The sequence below is a fragment of the Panthera pardus genome, unplaced genomic scaffold (genome assembly GCF_024362965.1).
Source record: "Panthera pardus isolate Hobbes unplaced genomic scaffold, ASM2436296v1 HiC_scaffold_10, whole genome shotgun sequence".
Taxonomy (NCBI): Eukaryota; Metazoa; Chordata; class Mammalia; order Carnivora; family Felidae; genus Panthera; species Panthera pardus.
In genome coordinates, this window is record NW_026526655.1 from 5,557,007 (window position 1) to 5,578,320 (window position 21,314).

General features: G+C 57.3%; 1 protein-coding gene and 1 long non-coding RNA gene across 6 annotated transcripts in view; one reads left to right on the top strand and one right to left on the bottom strand.

Moving 5' to 3' along the window:
• SH3BP4 (SH3 domain binding protein 4) overlaps window positions 1–21,314 on the bottom strand; it is an 85,956-nt gene that overhangs the window by 16,602 nt on the left and 48,040 nt on the right. For 3 of the 5 annotated variants that reach the window (XM_019445489.2, XM_053903442.1, XM_053903447.1), the window contains exon 2: window positions 1,962–2,205. In XM_019445489.2, coding sequence (XP_019301034.1) covers window positions 1,962–2,079 — 118 coding nt within the window. In that variant the 5' untranslated portion in view covers window positions 2,080–2,205. Of the gene's footprint in view, window positions 1–1,961; window positions 2,206–6,037; window positions 6,378–20,279; window positions 20,608–21,314 lie in introns of those variants that run through there. The other 2 variants (XM_053903449.1, XM_019445485.2) reach the window with 2 other exon arrangements.
• On the top strand, window positions 8,557–17,513 carry LOC128777258 (uncharacterized). Its single transcript, XR_008422465.1, has 2 exons — window positions 8,557–8,792; window positions 16,466–17,513. It is a non-coding gene; the product is annotated as an uncharacterized LOC128777258 (long non-coding RNA).

Here is a 21,314-nt window from a genome sequence, read left to right on the forward strand (position 1 = left end):
AATTAGAGCGCGTGCCAGCTATTAAAATCTTGTTAGAGTCCCTCAGAAGTTATATCCCTATTATGTTCCCCAGAACAATTCCCTTAGAGTGATATTTTTAAAATTAAAAACCAAAGCTATTAAGCAGGCTTTGTATATAGCCTAAGAGAACGTATCAATGCAAATTATCACTTTGGTTTCAGCAGACTGAAGAATAAAAATGGTTTCACTTAAAATTCCAAGCACTCCCCTTAGCAGAGAAGCAGTAACATATTTCACTCAAGGATCAGGCTCATCCAATGGGAAATGGCGATCCTTCCGTGGAAATGGACTGTGGTATGAGCTCCTGCCAGACGGGTCCCTCCATCAGTCAACTGTCACAGAGCACCCAGGGACACCTGGTGGGGCGTCTATCCAATCAAACGCAGGAGAATCCCTATCGAATCCCATCTTAATGAATTCTGGGGAGCGCTGCTCAGATTCACAGCTATCCTTGATTTCCATACAAAAAAAAAAAAAAAAATCCCTGTGTGTCGGGAAGTTCAGTGCACTGAATAATACATTTCTTACCCCTCCGCCTCGGTTCTTATACGGGCAGAACATTTATCAGGGGGCAGAGGACTTCACAGAGAACACTTTGGCTGGAATACATTCCCACCTGTCTACCGTGGGGACGCAGGGGAGGCCACCCGCTGCCCTTGGGAAATGGGTTTGGGGCTCCCCCCCAGCGGACCAGCCCCAGGTCACATCCCAGGATGTCTCCTTTATCTTTTTCCCACAATCGGGGGGTTTAGGACCCTGGTGCCTCTCAGATCATTATCATAATTTTTAAAAATTCAGCTCTCTCATTTCGAGAACCCGGCCCGAACCCAATTTATGCTCACGTTTTCCAACTTTAACCATGATCAGCTAGGCTATAAAGTAAGAAAACAATGCCCATTACTGGGCTATGAAAAATAAATGGTTCCATTATTTATAAAACTACCTGGTAACTCTGTTACTGTTATTAATAAAATCTCATGATTTCTTTCGCCAGTATGTTTGTTGGAGGAACATTTAAAGCAGTGCTCAAGGCTCCCAGCATAAAGCAGAGACAGGAAGCAACTGAGGATACAGTGAAGGGAGAAGGGATTAGGAAGAGACAAATGGGGGACATACGGTTGTTAGGACATCAGGGAAGAGGGCCACAGTGTGACCCAGGAGACAGCAGTTTGGTTCAAGAACTATTCACTTAGCACTGACTTTGTGCCAAGTTAAAGATACAAGGGTAAAGGTCCTCTCCCACTGCTCAGCTTGTATTCTGGACGGCCCAGTGGGTAACCTCAACACGTTGTGGTAAACGCTGTAGGGAAGGCGCCTAACGATGGATGATGAGGATGTAACCCATGACACCAGTAAGCACCTAGTAAGGTCAAGGTGGACTTCTAGGAAGAAAATGACCCATCCATCTCACTGACCCAGTTGTAAGTGTCTGTGAGAGGAACCCAGAGGCTCAGGGTGATTGACCCTGGGGCCACCTCTAAACCAGGGGTCAGCGAACAACGGCCCCTTTGCTGTTTTTGTAAATAAAGTTTTATTGGAACACAGCCACATCCATGGCTTACTCTCTCCTGTGACTGCTCTCGAGCTGGCGCGGCACAGTGTGACGGAACCCGGAGGGCCCACAAGGATTAACATACTCCCTGTGTGACCCAGGTCCCTACCTTAAGGTCACCCAAACTCAACGAGAGGAGAAAAGACAAACATATTCTGTATGAAGAAGTTTCATAACCAACGGGGGATTCATAACCTCCCAGCCCACCAACAAAACAAAACAAATGGTTATTGTCCCAGGGCTGAATGTGTCATCAGGAAGTTTAGAGAGCTAAAACTTAACATCTGAATGGGGCCTTGACAGCCTTGAAGGCAGAGAAGTCCTTGGGTCTCAGAGCACTTGCAAATCTGCCCCCTCAGCCACAGTTGTGTCTCCTGGGAGCGCTCACCTTTGACATCATTAAAGCTCGCTTCCGAAAACCCTTCGGTCAGGTCAATCAGGGTCCCCTCGGACTTGCACCGAGGGAGGCCGCCGGAGTTGGCCGCTCGGATCCGCTGAGCTGCCATCTCGAACTTTCTTCCTGGGGGGACCGCTAACGTGTCATATCCCCTCCTCCAGGTATCCCAGCGCTCGCTGAAGCTCTCCTCAGGCAACCATGCCGCACACGGGTCAACTGGGCGATGTGCTTCTTCCTGAAAGTGGGGGAAAAGGGGAAAAAAAAAAAAAAAAAAGGAATTTCCCTTGAGCAAGCGCGACATAGGTTGGACAGGAATTTTGTGGGAAGTGGGAGTCCTCTTTCTTCCAGGGCCATTCCAGTCAAGACAGACCCAGGACATTCTTCCTGGCCCGAGAGAGCGAGGGGGGGCCCACTCCCCGGATCCTGTGAGCACCCTGTGCCCATCTCACCCGCTGTGTGGGCGCACAGAGCCGGGCAGCACATCCTGGCCTGCTGTTCTCTTCCTGGGGTACAAAGGGGCTTGTGAAGTTTGTTCTAGCACCTGGCCGGCCTGTTCATCACGAAGAGGGGGACAAACGGGATCTGTAGACTCCACGTGGCCGGTTCCGGGGTTCAGGGCAGAAGAAATAAGTCCGTGTGCCCAGACAATGGCTGGTCCCATTAGAGGCACAGCCCCGGCCGCGATGCTGGATACTCCGGAAAGCAGCACTCAGCACAGCACCTCTTGTGGCCCCGCCTCGGGGGGGGCTGGGGGGGCTGCTCCCTGCCTGCCCATGCTCCCCTAAAACCCTCCCTGGATCCCCAACAACCGACAGTCCTAAGTAAGATACACACGTCGCCACTTCTGCGCATGAGGCCTTTGCGGAACGTGTGCCCCTGAAGCTGGTATATGTACCCAGACGGTGTCACTGAGCCTCCAGAGCCACTCTCGGGCCTGTTTCTTTCCGGAAGGGGCACAAAGGCATCTGGGGGGCTCTCTCAGGAGATGGTGACGTGATCAGCTGTGGGATGACCCTTGCCAGCCCACGGAGGGGAAAGGAACAGCCAGGAGCCAACCTCAAAGCGGCAAATACCCCATGCTCTTCCCCGGAAACGGGCGGACAGGACACGCCATAGCTGGCCGCACCTGTCGGGGCACGGAGGGACCCGAGGGCAGGAGAACTGCACTCTGTTTCAACACGGCTCGTGTGAAGGGTCTCCGGTCCCTGGCTCCCTGGCTGCGCCCTTCAAGGACAGCTGGGAATACGGCTTCTGGCTCAGATGAGTGGCCTTCACCAATGAGAGGGACCCGCATGGCCCCAACACCGCCTCCTGCAGCGGCAGGGGGGTGGGGTGACCTAGCCCGTCCGCCTCTACCTTCCCCCAGGCTCCGCACGCAGCCTCCCGGGGGCTCAGTGCCAACCGTGCAGCGAACACACGCAGGTTTGCGTCCAAGCTCTGCCGTCCGCGGGGACGTCTTGTGTTCAGCGTTTAAGTCGGTGGCCTCAGTTGATGCACCTGTGACGCGGGGCCAAGACAGCACTGCCCCTCACTGGTGTGTGGGGAGACTGAATATGAGAATCCGTGTAAGGCGCTTGGAACAGGGAACAGGGGTTCACCGCGGCCCCGGGGAGGATTTCTTTCCTTCTTTCCTTCTCAACCACCGAACGTGGCGCCACGCTCCTCACCGGAATGCTCTTGGCGAGAAGGGGGAGCGGAGCTGGCCGCGGAGGCCGGTCACCAGGCCAGAGGCGGCTCTGTGCCCACCAGGCAAGACGTGGCCACGTGCATGGGGGAGCCCGCGGGCCCCGGGATACAAGCAGAGGCCACCCCTGGAGCAGCCTGGCTTCAGAAAAGAAGCGTGATGATAAGATCCATCACTGAGACGAGAGGATGTGAGAATCCTTTGGGTCCAAAAGACGGGTCTCACCTACTGGCAGGAACAGAGAAAATGGGACCTCGTGTGTGGGGCTGGGGGGAGGGGATCGGAGAGGACAGGCAGCGGCGGGGGGGGGGTGCGGGGGGAGCTTCAGGACAGTTCTGAGACCATGACCTGTGCTTGCCGGGTAGACCTGCAAATTAACCACCCAAGATTCTAGGTCTGACAGTGTCTCCTGGAGATACAGCAGCCAGACAGACAGACCAGACACGGCCAAAGCCAGCTGGCGGTGAAATCTGACTGGCACCCGGCTCGTCCCATGAGGGCCCCCCCTCCCCCACACTGCAGAGCTGCCCAGGGCACTGGGTGAACGGGGTGGGGAGGGGGAGGGCGAGGTCTTCGCTCTCACGCTGGCGTGGCCCTGTGCCCGAGGACCCCGAGGCGGGCTGGGGGGGGCCCCCCGCGCTATAACACTGAGATTCCAGCCCGATTAGCTGCCTGGGGGAGGCCCGGAAAGCTAGCCAGAGTAGGGGACATGCCGGAGGGTCTGGAGGCCGAGGAAGGGTCGGCAGCCGGGGGCTACCTGAGCGCTGGGGACCGGCGAAGTGAGGAGAGAGAAGGCAGCCCAGGTGGCAATGGGGTTGACCTTGGAGACCACGGGAAGTCACAGAAGCTTTCTGATGGAGGACACCTGGCCACAGATGAGCAAAACGGAAGCAGCGATGCCGTTACTGACAGTGTGGTAATGGACAGGCTGCAGAGGGCTCGGGGTGGGGGGGGGGGGAGCAGGTGCACGTGGCGATCGGCAGGGGGCATCTGCCCAACACCCCCACAAAGTCCTGCAGGGCGACTTGGTGGTGCTCGTCGGAGGGGCTGATTTCATGCAGGGCAGGGAGAGGGAGAGCCAGCAGCTCCCCTGAGGTGCCTGCAGGACAGGGCACGGCTTCCCAGCGAGCGCTCGGGAGAATCTGCGGGCTGGCAGATAGATGGAACTGGAGATAAACGTTTACGAGTGGTCAGATTCCTGCATTCGCTATCACCACCGAGAAGGCAGCGGCGGGGGGGGGGGGGGGGGGGGGGAGGGAGGGAGGAGGAGGTGAATCCGGGCTTAGGGGTGAGCAGAGGAGAAAGCAGTTCAGGACGTCACTGGGATTTCTGGAGATGGATCATTGTTTTTGTTTACTGTTGATGGGGGACCTAGTTTTTTACCCTGAACCAGCAGAGACACAAAGGCATGTTAGCAGTTACATAAAGAGATCTGCAGTCCTTTTTAAAAACAAAGATACCCCCAGAGAGGGTGCCATTCAAGGAAGAGATAAGCCACTGACTGTACATCCTGACAAGCCCAGCACTCATCAGCCAGAGTGAATTCAGTCGAGGCACCAGAGCGAGGTTCCCGGGCAGCCAGAAGCATTGCGTGCTCACCGAGTTATCAACGCAGTCGTTCATGCTACCCCTTCCCGGGAAGAGGGACGCTTGTCCCGTGGCGCTCAATGCCCTGTGTAAAGCCCAGAATGGCAAGTTTTCTTCAGAGACAATGGGAGACCATCCTTGGACATGTCCTGACAGCAAAGAGGGCAGCCGGCCCTCGCTGGACAAGCCTGGCAGACTCTCTCTTCCTGGAACCTGGAACCTTCCCTGACCAGATACCATCAGGGTGAGGGTTCCCAGAGAAGCTCCGCATCTCCACTCATTCCAGAGCCAGGCATGGAGAGATTGCTGGAGTAACCTGCCCAGGAGGCGGGTGATGCTCCAGAAGGCGGGTGATGTTCTAGGAGGCGGTGAAGCTCCAGGAAGCGGGTGATGCTCCAGGAAGCAGGTGATGCTCTAGGGGGGCGAGTGATGCTCTAGGGGGTGGGTGATGCTCTAGAGGGCGAGTGATGCTCTAGAGGGCGGGTAAAACTCCAGGAGGCAGCATGGACAAAATGCCTCGAGTTCTCCCTAGCCTTGCTAACCACCTCTCTCCAGGCCCAGAGTGCACCGGGCCCGTGCTGCCGGCGGCTGTGGGATGCCCGATTCCTCCTGCTGTCCCTTACAGAAGCGCCCTTTTGTCTCAAGGCTGTCCCATCGACGTCAGGTCACTGCCCAGCTCAAAACTCCCTGGTGTTGCTTCCTGCTTTTAAATCCGCGAAGTTTGACCTCCCTGCCCCGGCATTCAGAGCCCCCCCACGACCCGGTTTCCACCTGCCATTCCGGGCCTGTCACTCACCTGCACCCCAACGTGAGTCAGTGACCACACGCGGACCTGCTGCCTCTCGGGCGCGCCCGGCGCTCTGTGGCTCCTGCTCCCTGAGCACCCTCCCCTCACCTGCGCCTCCAGGAAAACGGTCCTCTCCACCCTTCTCACTCCACCCTCCTCCCCACAGGCCTGCAAGCTTCTCCAGTGACTCATGCGCTGCCTCAGATCTGCAGTCATCGTCCCCGAGTTCCACATTCAAGTTGCCGGAGCTCAAGGAGCACGCCCCCAGAATCAGTCCCTGCTTGGGTCAGAAAAGTCGTGTTGGGCTGAACGGCTCAGTGCTCTGATCCGCTTTGTAACGAGTTCGAGTTCGTGAAGCTTCCTTCCTGCACATGACACTGTTGTCACGTGTTATTGTATCCGCTAGACGCGATGCCATTTGCCCCATTTATTGTCTACATCTCCCCATCTTACTGTTTTTAAATTATTCGCGATTTTATTACCATTTTCCTATGTACGTACGTCTTTTAACGGGCCCGCAATCAAACACACAAACCAAAAACACGAGGGAGGTGATGTGAGGAACCATGCATCACCTGCCTTGCCAGAGAGAGGCAGGGAATGTTGTACGTGTCTCCCTCTGCCCCGGGGAAAAAACTCTAAGGAGCCACGGGGTCACATGGCCAAGGCGCTGAGCCCCCTCACAGCACAAGGAGACACGGCCGGGTTCCTGCTCAGCTGGACAAGAAACCCCAAACCCAGCTCACCGAGGGCCCCCTCAGAACGGAACCTCCCAGGTCCAAACCCAGCTCGGGGGGCGGCCTCAGGCCCCCTCCAGGCTTCACCACCGCGGTCGTGGCTGAATGGCACGTTCAACCAGCCACAGAGCTCGGTCTCCCTCCCCAGCAGCTCCCTCCCTCCTCCCTTGTGCCCCAGCAGCCACCCCCCTACTCCGTGGAGGCCGGTGGGCCCGCAAGTGTGGGTACACCCAACGCCACGCACGCCCCGTTCAGAACACACACACCTCCGCCTGACCTTCTCAGCGCTTCCACATTTATGGTAATCGGCATCATTCCACCAGGTCCCCTGTGTCCCAACTCTGCCCTCGGGGAGCCTACCCCTCAGTTAGCCCTCAGAATGATTTTAGAAGTCAGGACTCTCTTCAACGCCCTGCAAAAGCCTCTTAGCTCTTCGTGTGCTCACAATGCCCTCAAGGCCTCATACGACAGGTCCTCGCTAGCTCTGTGGACCCTTTTCCGGAAGTTCTTTCCCTCTTCCCGACCTCAGGGCCTTTGCACCTGCTGTCCCCTCACCTGGGAGGCCCAAACCTAGATGCTCACCAGGCTTGATCCCTCACTTCGTTTGGCTCCCTGCTCGAATGTCACCAAATCGGCAGGGACAGGTGCCTGCTACGGTAACATCCCTAACCCCACCCTCTCTCCCTACTTTCCTTATGGACCCAACAAATCACATGCTGTCCTGCCTCCAGCCTGATTTCTCCAAGAGAACGTTAGCTCTGGGAGGCCACAGCACTCACTCTGCTTCTGCGTCCCCTCTGCTGTGTGAGACCCGCATGAAGCACGAATGAATGAATTCTATTTGAATAAAGACAAAGGCTTCGGACACCATTTTGAAAGGCGTCCCTGGGATAATCTTGCAAGAGTCAAAATCCCCCGTGAATGTCTAGTGTCCCCCAGATGGCCACGTGACTTGATTATACAAAGCAGGATGAATCTGAGAATCCTAGCCTATTCTGGAAATCTACGTGCGCATTCTTAATCACTGATGGGTTCCCCGGGGGAGCGGGGGGGGGGACACCTCAGTCAGATGCGCCTGGATGGCACGACCTACAAGTCTGGCCACCCTCCCTCCGCTACAGTCAGTCAATTCTCCAGGACGGCCTGTGGCTGCGCACACCCTTGCCCGGGGCGGCTGGCACGGGACCTCAGGACCTCTCAGAAGTGGGGGGGAGGTGTGTGGCCACGCCATCCCCCCCAACCTCCCCAGGCCACGCCTGGACTCGGGAACCCCCCGCCCCCTTGGTAGTAGTCAAGTCTGGGAAGACGGGAAGGGGCATTAAAGCTTCCTTGTGTCTGACTCATAACTAATGAGTTTTTCTTTTCTTTAGCGCAAAGGCTGATTCATCTGCGGAGACAAGAGCCTGCTCCTAGCGCCTTCCCCGGGAACGAGGAGGCTGGCCTCGGAACAGACGACATCGTTGTACATGCACAGAATTACTTCCAGATTCTCGAGGCAAACTTGGGAACCTAGGCCCGGCCCACCGGCCACCCATGCAGACCCGCCTCACTCCTCGGGCTCCAGATTCACAGAATGTTCATGTGGGGGCCTCTCTGCCAAGGCCCCACCCCAGGAACATCGCAAAAGCAAAGCAACCGAGAAAACCCAAAGAACGCGAGCGTCTGTAGGGTCCCTGACTCAGGACCCCAGGGTGTGTGTGTGACACGCGGGGCTCCCCCGGTGGCCCCGACCTGAAGGTGCAGAGGGCAAGCTGTGGGCCCGGCCCCGGCCCCAGGGGGGCCGCTCTGGGTTCCTCCCCGGTGACTTCTGTTCGTGCCTTCTTGGAGATGACTCATCTCCACATTTGATTTTGATTTCTGGAGTAAGAGTGTCGTGTTGATTGCATCAGATTTCCTCCAGGTTAAAAAGCAGGCATGAGTTTCAACCCGCCCTCGGTGATTTCGGTCCCCGGACCGTCAGCACAAACGGCATCCCGTGTGCCCACCTGGCTCACTCCCCACGCAACAGCGGCCTCCGGAGAACCAAGGTAATTCGGAGACCCCCCTCCCTAGCTGACCTGTGTCCCCGTAAGCAACAGCCCGGAGCCCGACGCCCCGGGGCCCTGACCCCACGGGCCAGCTGCGGAGAAGCCGCCACGCGTCCCAGCACGCCTGTGGGGCCTGCGGGGGCCGTTGGGGACACCTGATTCCCACGGGGGTCACACTGAGGACACCGGAAGGTTGGAGCCCGGCGGTGAACCGGCGAGGCCAGGGCAAGCCTGTGTGCCTGCCAATATCTCGGTCACCTCTTCCCTCTGAGGCAAACAGCCCTGCAGGAGGCCCACTCCTCCCAGCTTCCCAGCTCTCTGCTGCGTCCTGACCCCCGACCCGTCCGGGCTGGGCAACGACCCAAGTGGAAAACCAGCACGTGACCCGTGTCCCCTTTCCAGGCTCGCTCTCGGTTGGCAGGGACGGCACGGGCTCCAGTTACGAGAGGGGAGCGGCCGGCCCAGAGAAACCCGAACCTTCCACGCCACCTCGCACAGGCGGCTTCAGGAGTCTCCTCTCCGGGGCTCTGCCGCCGTGTGCACCTTCAGCGCGAGACGGCGCCTCGTTCTGGGGGGTGCCAAGAGCGTGGGTCCACTGGCGGGGGCCCCGGGGAATTAGCTTCCCTGACCCGTGTCGGGAGTGGGCCTCACTGAGGCTGGACGCCCGGGTTTTAGTTCAGGGCAGTGGCAGCAGGGGCCACTCGGGGCCCCCAGCACCTCCGTGAAAACCCACCGAGCGCCGGCTTCTAGAACAGGGCTCTGTGCTCAGCAGAAGGAAACGTGAGAGCAGACGTGTTCAAGGCACCCACGCCCGAGGCACCACTGGGAGCCTAGAGCTTGGAGGAGGGGAGGTTCCGTGTGCCAGATGCCGGGCTGGGAAGGGGCACGCGCGGAAGCCCTTATCTGTTCCTCCAAAGCTCAAGAAGCACCTCCCAGGGCCCCACGGGTGGCAGGGGTCCCTCAGGTGGCGGGGTGCCCACCCGCGTCCCCACCTCTCACTCGATGCTTCTGTTGTCCAAGGAGTGAGGGCCGGGCAAGCCGGCGTGTTTCTCCGGCCAGCGACAAAGGAGGACACCCCGGATCTGGAGCGTCCCAGGGCTGGGCCTCCGCGGCCCAGCTTCCCCCTGCCCGGCCTCCTTCGGCCAGCGCCCTGCCGCCCAGGGTCCTGGGGGGAAAACCGCAGTCCCAGGCTCTTCTCCCCAGTCTTCCCGCGTGCTCCTTCCCATTTCCCGGACTCTCGCCAAACACAGGAGCTGCTCCTCTCGTTTGCCTCCGAGGCACCCCTGAACTCACCGGGGGGCCTACTTTCTCCCCCATTAAAACCTGCCCATCTGAGAGGGACCCTCGGCCAACAGGGCCTTTGCCAACGGAATCCCATCTCCGTTCCGAGCTCTCAGTGTCCCCTCTGGGCACCGGCCGCTTTGATCCCGAACATCTCAGCTGTTATCATGCTCGTGACTTGGTCCCCTGACGACCACGCTCGTTTCCTTGCAAGCGGGGGACACGGTTCCTTGGATTCCCCGGCACTGAACACGGGGCTTGGCCCAAGCTGTGCGTCGTGTCACCTGCTGAATGGACGGATGTCTCACGCGACCAGTTCTTCAGCACCACGGGGCACCGAGGGCCGCCAAAAGGCACAGGCGGGTGGAGTCCCTCATCCTTTCCCTCCACCGCTTATCATGTGGCTGGGACAGCAACACGCGTGACACATCAGGAGGAGAACGAGGTGGGTTCTACCGCGTCTTCCCGGCACGCACGGGACCGGAGGCCCACAGACCTCTCGGTTCGCCCGTCATCCCGAGCACGCTATGGGGCTGGCCACGAATGGTGTCTCATTAGCCTGCTGCGGAAAACGGCTAGGAGTTCAAAGAACAACCCTCATGTGGCGCTCGTCCAGCGCGGGGTTCGGGAGGTCTGGTGGTCTGCGATCTGCCACGCTGGGTCACATGGGAAGGCCGGGCCACCTTGTGACGGGCCTGGCGGCAGACGGGCTGTGAGGGAGGGTCTTGTGACCAGCCCAGATGAGAAACACTCACCACCCCTGGTCCCCAGCCAGTGGCCAGGAAGAACGAGTGTGGCCATCTCTGAAATGCAGTCATAGTGACGAGAAGAGAGGTCCGCTCACTGGCCTGGGGGCTGCTGGCCAGGGGACGGACACCCGTTTGACACGGTCATCAAAAGGCAAAACAGCAGCACTAAAAGGGGTTGTGATTTCTAAATGTGGGTCATTGATTAACGGTCTTCCTTAAAAAAAAAAAAAAAAACAACTAAATTAGCAGTTGTCTTTAGATCAACCCACTTTTTATAACAAGTGTATTTAAGGAAGTTATTTTATTTTTTTTTAAATTTTTTTTAATGTTTATTTATTTTTTGAGACAGAGAGAGACAGAGCATGAACGGGGGGAGGGGCAGAGAGAGACGGAGACACAGAATCCGAAGCCAGCTCCAGGCTCCGGACATCAGCACAGAGCCCGACACGGGGCTCCAACCCATGAGCCATGAGATCGTGCTCTGAGCTGAAGTTGTACGCTTAACCGACTGAGCCACCCAGGTGCCCCCCAACAAAATTCTTACGCAGAAGCTCTGTAAGAACAATCATTTTTCTTTTTTTTTTTTAATTTTGTTTAATGTTTATTTTTGAGAAAGAGAGAGAGAGAGAGAGAAAGAGAGTGAGCAGAGGAGGGGCAGAGAGAAAGGGAGACACAAAATCCAAAAGCAGGCTCCGAGCTGTCAGCACAGAGCCTGACGTGGGGCTCGAACTCACGGACCGTGAGAACATGACCTGAGCCGAAGTCAGACACTCAACCGACTGGCCACCCAGGCGCCCCTAAGGAAGTTATTTTAAAGGCAGCTTTCTGTTGCTTTGAAGAGGAAGCTAGTCGATCCTTTCAAAAAATATTCCTTAGATACACGGATAACTTTTCCAGAATACATTAACTCGGAAACAGCGTTTTCAAGGTTCGTCTTCGATACCACTCTGGGAAACGAACACCTGGCCGGTGCCACTCTCTGTGCAGACAAGGAAGCGGAGGCTTATCTGGTTTTCACGGAGAGAGACTGCCCCTGAGGTTTGTTTCCGAGACCCCGATTAAAGTGCCAGATTCAGACAAGGAAGAGACGGGAGGCGGCTTCCTCGGTTCCACGCTGCCCCGACCCCACGGACCGCTCTCGTTCGTGACACGCGCAGGCCATGTCTGAGGCTCAAGTTCAAGGCAGGCGTTTAACATCCTCAAGACATGGCAGGAGCCGCAGAAGCCAAAAGGGCCACGCGGATGAGTGACCGTGTGTGCAAAACTCCGCAGGCAGAGAGCAGGGCTGAGCCCGCTACACGGCACAGCTGAAAACCAGCCACAAAGGCGAGCGGATGCCAGACATACTGACCCATAGCCTCCCTCCTGGCCTTTCCGATTCAACGAACCTTGCAACGCGGGCTGCCTGATGGGAGCTGAGCGTGAGAAAGGAAAGTCAACACAGAAAGTTTCATGAATGGGCTGGCTAGCTCCGACCCGGCCAGCTGGGCCTTCTCCGTGGTTCTGCAATCGGAGAACACCCTGACCCCGCTCCTCCTGGCGGGAGCCAGATTTTTGCTGCTATAAATGGCCCAGTGGTGGTGACCGTCTTTATAACTAATCTTCCTCAGCATTCTGGATTATCCTCTTAGGACGACTTTCTAGCAAGAGTATGAAGCGTTGCCAAACACTTTCCTGGAAACAAACACTAAAGTTTAAATTCACATTCCTTTGGCCACTACGGTCAGAAATTTTCGAATATCTACTACTTCCTGCTTTCTGTTTTAAAAAAATCATAGGCACTTGCTTTTTTATTTTATTTAAGCTTATTTGCTTATTTTGGGAGGGGAGGGGTCGAGAAAGGGAGAGAGAATCCCAAGCAGGCTTCAAGCTGTTGGTGCAGAGCCCTATTCGGGGCTCAATCCCATGAACGGTGAGATCATGACTTGGGCCGAAATCAAGAGCCAGGCGCTTAACCGACGGAGCCCCTCAGAGGCCCCCTTATTTCCTGCTTTATGACTATTATTTCGTATCCTTTGCTCAATTACAGCCTAAAATTTCATCCTAGCCATTGCAAATGTCTTCCCCGCTCGGCTGCTTTGTACATGCACAAACCCATTTGCTAACTTGATAAAGTCTCAATTATGCAGCCACGTATCAATCTTTCCTTTGTGATTTTGCCTGGAAACACAGAAAGGCCTACCTTAATGAAAAACCTGATAAACATTCACATCTATTCTCCTTTATTTAAAAAAATGATTTGTACAGTGACATTAACGTACAAGAAATTTATTGTGCTGCTCGGTGAGGAACTTTACAAAATTCATTACCGGACGGCTAAGCAATCACTCCTATGTCAGTTCCCGATCAATTCATCCCCTGCTGATGGATGTGATGTCATCTCAGTGCACTCAGTGTGGGCGGACACCAGGGTTTGAATCCCATCTATTCTGTGCCGTCGGTCTGCAAACGTTTATAACAACATCAGCCTGTGTTTCGTACAGTAGAAGTTGGGCCACATTTGCCTACCTGGAAGGTCCAGCAACTTTGTAGTTCAAAGTCTCTTATCAGCAATTTTTATCTATTGTTTCTTCCCAATGCACGTTAAAAAAATCTAATAAAATGTCTCCCCACCTCCTCATTCCCTCACAAAAGTAACCCCTCTGGGATTTTGTTGGCATGGCATCGGTAAGAAGTGGCATCTTTATATACTTTATTTTCTTCTAGAAACATGGTGGGTCTCATTTATTTAAAAATGAGTCCCAGGGGGCGCCTGGGTGGCTCAGTCGGTTGGGCGTCCGACTTCGGCTCAGGTCAGGATCTCCCCGTTTCGTGAGTTCAAGCCCCGCCTTGGGCTCTGTGCTGACAGCTCGGAGCTTGGAGCCTGCTTCGGATTCTGTGTCTCTTCCCTCTCTCTGCCCCTCCCCTGCTCACACTCTGTCTCTCCCGCTCTTAAAAATAAACATAAACCAAAAACAAATTTTTTTAAATGAGTCCCAGGATGGCACAGAGCAAAGACTGGCAAACTCTTTCTGTAAAGGACAAAGAATAAATTAAACTTTGGGGACCACACATTCTTTGTCACAAATCCAGGCAATTCTGCCTCCAAAGTGTGTTGATCTGACCCTTCTCTCACTGCAGCAGCCCCCCACCTGGTCTCCCACGTCTCATTCCCTTCTCCCCTGACCCCTAAACACACACTTTCCTTAGAACAGCTGGAGGTCTCTCAACAAATTAAGTGTCTCCAGTGGCATTTCCCTGCACTTAGATTAAATCTAACAGACTTATCAGGGCTCCACGATCTGGCCCCACCCAGCCTTCCGTGACCTTCTTTCCTTCTTGGTACTTTTCCTGTTCCGAATGCAAATCATCTCTGCCCCAGGACCTTGGCACCGACAGTTCCCTTTGGCGGGCAATCTCCGTCCCCCCGAACTTCACTTTGCTGACAGCTGTTGTCACTCAGGTCTTGCTCACTGCTTCAGAAGGTCCCCGTGTAACCACTCAGCACCTCAGCCACACTCACCCCGACCTCTCTGTGCCCGATTGTCCTCGCCTGCCCGAGGAAGGCAAAGCGGTATTGAGAGCTCCCACGACAGGTGATGCCCTTACGCGGGGCACAGGGCCTGAGGCACAGGAAACAGTCCGCAGAGGTCAGAGGTGAGGCTGTTATCGGGACCCAGCGCCCATACAAGCCCTGTACTTTCCATCAACAAGTGCTCGGAGTCCCCGCGAAATATCCTTTTTTTTCTTTGCTATTGTCCAACTGCACCACCGTGGTCCAGAGCCCTACCGTTTGCTGTGGCGAAGAATTACACCAAGGTGGGTTCACGGGTGCCTCATCAAACGACCTCTGATACCTGCAGATAGGACTTCACTGCAAATAGGATCTTGGTGGATGATCCGGTGCAGACGAAGTGACTGGGACGGCCCCTCGTGCACTATGACTGGGGTCCTTATAAAGGGGAATTTTGGGCACAGAGGCGAGGCAGTGGGAGGACACGCGAAGAAGCTGGCTGGCCACACACCAGGGGGAGAGGCCTCTCACGGCGTCTGCCTCACGGCCTCAGAGGGAGACAACGCTGCGGACCCCGTGATCTCGGCCGTCTGGTCTCTGGAGCCCCGAGTGTGAACTTGTCGCTTTCAGCCGCCCAGTCTGCGGTAATTTATTACGGCGGCCCCAGGAAAATGCACGCCTGTCCCAGCGTACTCCCCCCGTGTCTCCCTCTCCGTCACATCTAATACGACCGGAACGCCAGGAAGCAAACAAGAGTCAAGGTCCTAAAACAGAGAGTCACGGACTCAACTGAAACATGTGACCTTGCCTCCACACTTCCAGAACATTCCATCCCCGGGTCCCCAGCGACCAGGGCACCGCGGATGAGTGCTCACCTCAGGCTCCTGAAGGAGGAGTCGGGGGTCGGCAGGCAAAGGGCAACTGTGGACTTGTACCTCCTAAGTGTTATTGGAAAAGTCTGGCCAAGTCACCTCAGTGGCCTTCCAAAGGCATTTTTTTTTAATGTTTATTTACCTCTGAGACAGAGAGAGAGAGAGAGAGAGAGAACCCGAAGCAGGCTCCAGGCTCGGAGCTGTCAGCACAGAGCCCGACATGGGGCTCGAACTCACAAACCGTGAGATCCTGACTGTGAGTCGGTTAAGCCCAAGTCGGACGCTTAACCCACTGCGCCCCCCATTCGTACGCTTGGCCCGGGCCTCCAGCCCCACAGCCGGCCCCGCTCCGAGTCCCCGCTCTGTCCTCGGCCGCAGGCCTCAGTCTCCTCACCTGATGCTCAGTAAACCATTAAATTATCGCCCGCGTCTTCCTCCTCCAACCCTCGGACTGCAGTGGGGACTGAACTTAGGGGAGGTGGCACAGAAGACACGGGGCTCCAGGGTCAATCTGAGCGTGAGCACCAGCTCGAGCTGTGTGCTCTTGGCCGAGGTACTGAACCTCTCTGAGCCTCCGGCACCTGCAGGAGGACAGCAAAGCCTGCCCTGCCGGGTGGGCCCACAGCGGGCACTCGAGGTCTATCGTTCCCTGCCGTGTTCCCTGGGGAACGGACACAAATGGGAACGGCCCTGGTGTCCCCACACAGCTCCGGACCAGGGACTCGATTTCGTGGTGTCCCACAAGCCACAAATCCTCTGCATTTCCTCTTGGCAACATCATCGTCTATTCAAAACCAAGGTCCCCACTTTCTCACCTTTGAGGACCTCCTCCTGCCCCCACTTTCTCAGTGATGTCACTGCTCCAAGCTTGAAACTCTCAGCTGCATGGTGCCTTCGCTTCCTTTCTACGAAACGGGGATAACACCATCCACCTCCGCAAAGCGTGGGGATGAAACGTGCTGATACGTAAGTGCCGGCTCCCCAGGTCGGGGTCCCCAGCCTCGGGACGTGAACATCCTGGACGGGATCGTGCTTTGTCAGGCACCCCGGAGGACGTTCAGCTGTACCCCTGGCGTCTCCCCACTAGCAGCCAGGGGCATCCCCACTCCAGACCGCCCAAAATGTTTCCGGCCACTGCCAAACGTCCCCGGTGGCGAGAGCACCCGTTTTGAGAACCGCTATCCTCCGTGAGGGCTATGATTAATGTTATTTTTCCTTTCGATCGGAGCCACTGGCCAGCTTGATCCCCTCTCTGTCTCCTTTCTCTTCTGTCCACAGCCTCCAGCTGGTACGGTCCTCACGTGCCTGAGCCCCAAAGCGGTCCCCGTCACCGCTGCTCGACCCTGGATATGCTGCTGACAAGCACCCGTGCAGGCCTTCAAATACTTTCCAATCCAGAGATCTGCCAAGGCTCTCACGTAACCGCGACGCACAGACAGGACAGAGAATCGCCGAGCAGCCTGCACCCACGCGCCCACCCACCGAGGGGTTGCGCCCCGACACAGGATCAGCCTCAAGTGCAAATGATGGGCTGAGGTGCCCCCCACCTGGCCTCCTCGAGACCCAAACAAACTCTACCGGGTAAGGACGTGGCCCTTCCCCGACACCCTTGAAATCCCTGCCCCCGTCTCTGTGGCCTCATTATTTGGGAAAAAAATCCTCATTTGTTCTGCCCCCAAGATAACATCTGCTCACCCACCCCCGCTATCTCCCGCCCAGCCTCTCCCCTGTGACAGCCCTCATGTGTGATGCTGGGTCAGCCTACCCTCTGACAGGCTAAAAGTATCCCCCCTGTTGAAAACCCAACGCGGCCCGCTCAGCCAAGGCTGTTTCCCTTCCCTGGAAGGTTCTCCCCGCCTGCTGCTGGCCAAACCCTTCAACCGATGCTCCCGAAACCGCTCTGCCATCACCGAGTCCCCCGCTCCAACTCCCAGCACAAAGGCGCCCCGAAACAGCAGCCCTTTCTGGGTGTCACACACAGGTCCCGAGTCAACACGCCCCCCCACACTAAACTCTTGGAGGCGAAGTTCGTTTGCAGATGTGCACAAGGCACACACAACAGGGCTCTTGGGGTCACTGGTCCCCCATCGGGTGCAGACTCCGAATGCCCAGGTGATGGGAGCTCTGCCAATGGATGGGCAACTCTGTCTTAAAGAACGCTTCGAGGAGCGCCTGGGTGGCTCAGGTCATGATCTCACAGTTCGCGGGTTCGAGCCCCGCATCGGGCTCTGTGCTGACGGCTCGGAGCCTGGAGCCTGCTTTGGATTCTGTGTCTCCCCCTTTCTCTGCCCCTCCCCTGCTCATGCTCTGTCCCTCTCTCTCTCTCTCTCAAAAATAAATAAACATTAAAAAAAAGAGAGAGAGAACACTTTGACCTTGAGAAGATCCGCGTGTGTCCTAAGAGAAAAGTGACACGGTGAGTCCCTGCAGAGCAGGGACCCCCGGGACGGTCTCCTGGTGTGGTTACCGTGCAGATAAACCTGCGGTCCGATCGAGCCCAGCTCCGCTGTGGGGGGCCGGGGTCTGAACCGAACCAACCACATAAACGCACAGTCGAGCGCTTGGGAACAGTCGCTGTGCATCGTGAGGCCCGGAGGGCACAGCGTTCCATCTTCAGAAGCAGAGTCCATCCTTCGGGTCTTGGCAGAAGCCCAAGGCAAGGGCGAGGGGACTACGCAGTAGCTCTGTTTGTAGGTGGAAAGGGGGACCGGGCAGGCGTCTGCAGGAGGAGCCGGGTCCCACCCATCTGCCCACCGGCTGCCCCCCGCCCGCTCCAGGCGGCCGAATCCCTCGAGATCCGTCCGGCCGGAAGTGTCAGTCACATCCACCGCTTTGGGATGCTTCCCGTGTGCCAGACACGGCAATCGTACCCCTGGGCCCACGTGCCCGGGAGAAAAGAAGCGTCTGTCCACGGAGGGGGCCCGCCTGACGATGTCTGCGGGGGTTTTATCCCTAACGGCCCCACGCTGGAAACAGCCCTGTGTCCACCAACTGGAAACGCTCACATGTGACAACACAGAGGAAGCCCACGGGAATTATGGCCCAGAAAAAGCCCAACACAAGAGAGCGCACACCACGTGACCCACGAGCACGGTGGAAATGGACTCTGGGAACCCGAATACTGGTCGAGGGGAGACGGCGGGATCGGCAGGGAAGAAGGGCCCGGAGAAGGTTCTCCGGCGACGGGAGGGTGGCCACGCGGGTGGAAGGGTGCGTGAAAGCTCACGCGCTCGGGACCAGTGCACGTGTGCAGATACAGTAACAGCACGCCTCGACAGCACGCCTCGCTCGGCGTATAATGAAGCAACCAGAAGAGAAACGCGGAGCCGCTGGCCCCAAGTCAGAGAGCTCATCAGTCCCGCAGAGCTGAGAACCCAGGGCTCCGGGTCCCAGCCTGGGGGGCTCTCAGAGGGACAGAACATCCACCGTGGCGCCTCCAATGACGGGAGGGCTTCCCTGCAGTAGACAGAACCCTCTGGTATCAGCTAGAATCATCTGTAGCCGATGCCCCAACCTGGCCTCCACTGGCCCACATTCGCCAAAGGGGATGGGGGACAGGCTTTCCTCCTAGTCAAGGTTGAGGGGTGAAGGCTTCAGAGCCCCGGGCAAGGGCTTACGTGGCCGGCACTGTTACCGGCCCCCTCACCCACAGGACACACTCCCTGAGCCCCACGGCCCGCACCGCCCAGGGCCTCCCCGCTCGCGAGACTGGGGCACGGTGGATGGGTCTGTTTCCCACGGCCGCTGGAATCAGTCGCCACGAACTGGGCGGCTTCAATCAAAGGAACTGCTCTGTCCCCTCTGTCGATCCTGGTCTCTCCTCGACTCCGGGCGCTCTGCTCTCGGCTTCCACACCACAGTCTTCACACAGCTGCCTTCTAAGGACACAAGTCACGGGATCGGGGCCCACTCGATTGCGGCGTGACGTCCAGTTTGTTTTTTAAGTTTATTTATTTATTTTGAGAGCGAGCGAGAGGGAGCGCGTGCACTTGTGAGTAGGGAAGGGGCAGAGAGAGGGAGAGAGAGAATCCCAAGCAGGCTCCTCGCCCATCAGCGTGGAGCCCGCTGTGGGGCTCGACCTCATGAACCACGAGATGGGGATCTGGGCCAAAATCAAGAGTCAGGTGGTTAACCGACCGAGCCACCCAGGCACCCCAGATACGACCTCATCTTAACAGAACCGATTACATCTACAAAGACCCTGTTTCCAACTACGTTCACCTTTCGTGGCTCCGGGTGGACACAGCTTTTGAGCGAGGCCACCGCACCTGGCACATCAACGGACACGGTGAGAGAGAGGGCCTGGGGCTGCCTCCTGCCAGGGCAGCCTGGTGCGCACCTGGGCCCGGCGGGCCGGGCAGGTAACAGAGGAAAACGGTGCGTGGCTTGGGATGAGGCCAGGCCTCGCGGGCACAGGGGTCACCGGTAAAAGCAAGAGCCCACTTTCCTGGTGACGTGGGCCACCCGCCCCACTCAGATACGAGAGGCGCAAAGTCATCTGGGAGACACTGGAGGACACACAGGTTCGAGAAGACAACACAAGGTGCACTTGACAGGCTAACTCTGGTTTCTCCCTCAGGCCCGAGAAGAATTTCACGGAGCCCCTAACCGGCACCTTTCTCAACCGGCGCACGCAGGGCCCGTTCTGGTGACCTGCCCAACAAACCGGGTCGCCGGCTCTGGTCCTCAAGCCCTGAACTGTGCTGTGATACAGAGGGGGCGCCGTGGGAGCTGGTGCTCCATCCCCAGTTCCTGTCCTTGCTGTCTCCTCCGGCCCGCTGTCCCTCGGGGTGCTCCGCGAGCCCGTGCAGGGCAGAAAGGAAGCTGCCGGGAGGCTCCAGACCCCTTACACCAGCAAGCTTCTCTGGGCGCCAACGCCAACATCTGCAGTCACCAGCCCCGGCGCCCCAGGCACCATGGGACCTAATCACTTGACTACGATGATTTTAAATGAGTGCCTCTCCAGCCGGGCTGCAAACTCCGGGTCGGCGAGGACCGTGTCCTCCAGCAGGCAGCCCCATAGCGCCCCGCAGAGAGTGACAGCCGCTCAGCAAAGACCTGAACCAGTGAATGGCCCGTGGGTTGTCCCAACCTCACTGTTAGGGATGTGGCTGCCTCTCCGAAGCCAGACTTCCTAGGTTCGCGGCCTTCCTGAGGCCTGTCTAGCGCAGGCTGCTGTTCTGAAAACGACGAGGGTCGTCAGAAGGGGGAGTCTTCCTTAATTTCAGTCAACTACAGAGATGCATCGGCCACACGCCACGTCAGCTGCTACAAGAACAGAGAGAAGTAAGCCTGTTCCTGCTGAGCCGGCCCGCGGAAAGGCCGAAGGCACACGAACTCCAACAGAAACCGTAACACAGGCAATCCAGAGAACCACAGCCACCGCTGTCAGCTAAATGCACCCCCTCCCCCGATCCTGCCGCGAAAAGATCCATTAGATCTTGACCCCCAGCGTCTGTGAACTTGGTATTTGGAAACAGGGTGCGCGCAGATGCGATCAGGTTGAAGTAAGGTTGGACCGGATTAGGGTGGGCCCTAAACGCAATCACAGGTGTCCCTCTGAGAGGAGGAAGATCGGGACAGAGACGCCCAGACACACACAGAGGGACGAAGGCCACGTGGAGACAGAGACAGATCCGAGAGATGCGGCCACCAGCCGATGACCGTCAAGACGGCGGGTCACCCGTCGAGACTTCCCAGACGCCGGGAAGAGGCAAGGGTGGGCTCTTCCAGAAGAAACGTGGTCCTGCAGGTGTCCTGCAGGATTTCACACCTGCAGCCTCCTGGCTGTGAGAACTCGTTCCCGTGGTTTTGAGCCACGCGGTCTGTGGACGCGAGCACGCACAGCGCCTGTTGGACACTGAGTGACTGGCAGCCTCTGTTCTAGGCGCCTTCCGCGCACCTGTTCCCGAGACAGACGATCACTGCCTCCACCATACAGTCGAGAAACTGAGATTCGGAGAAGTGACAGAACTGGCCCAAGGCCTCCCCGCTCCCAAGCGTCAGGGCGAGGGGCTCCAGGACCTCCAGCAGACCAGCCTGCCCTCCCCCAGAGGCTGGGGTGAGCCTCGCCACAGCCAGGCCGCCCCGAGCAACGGGGCCGCCTCGTCTCTGCTGATCCCCAAAC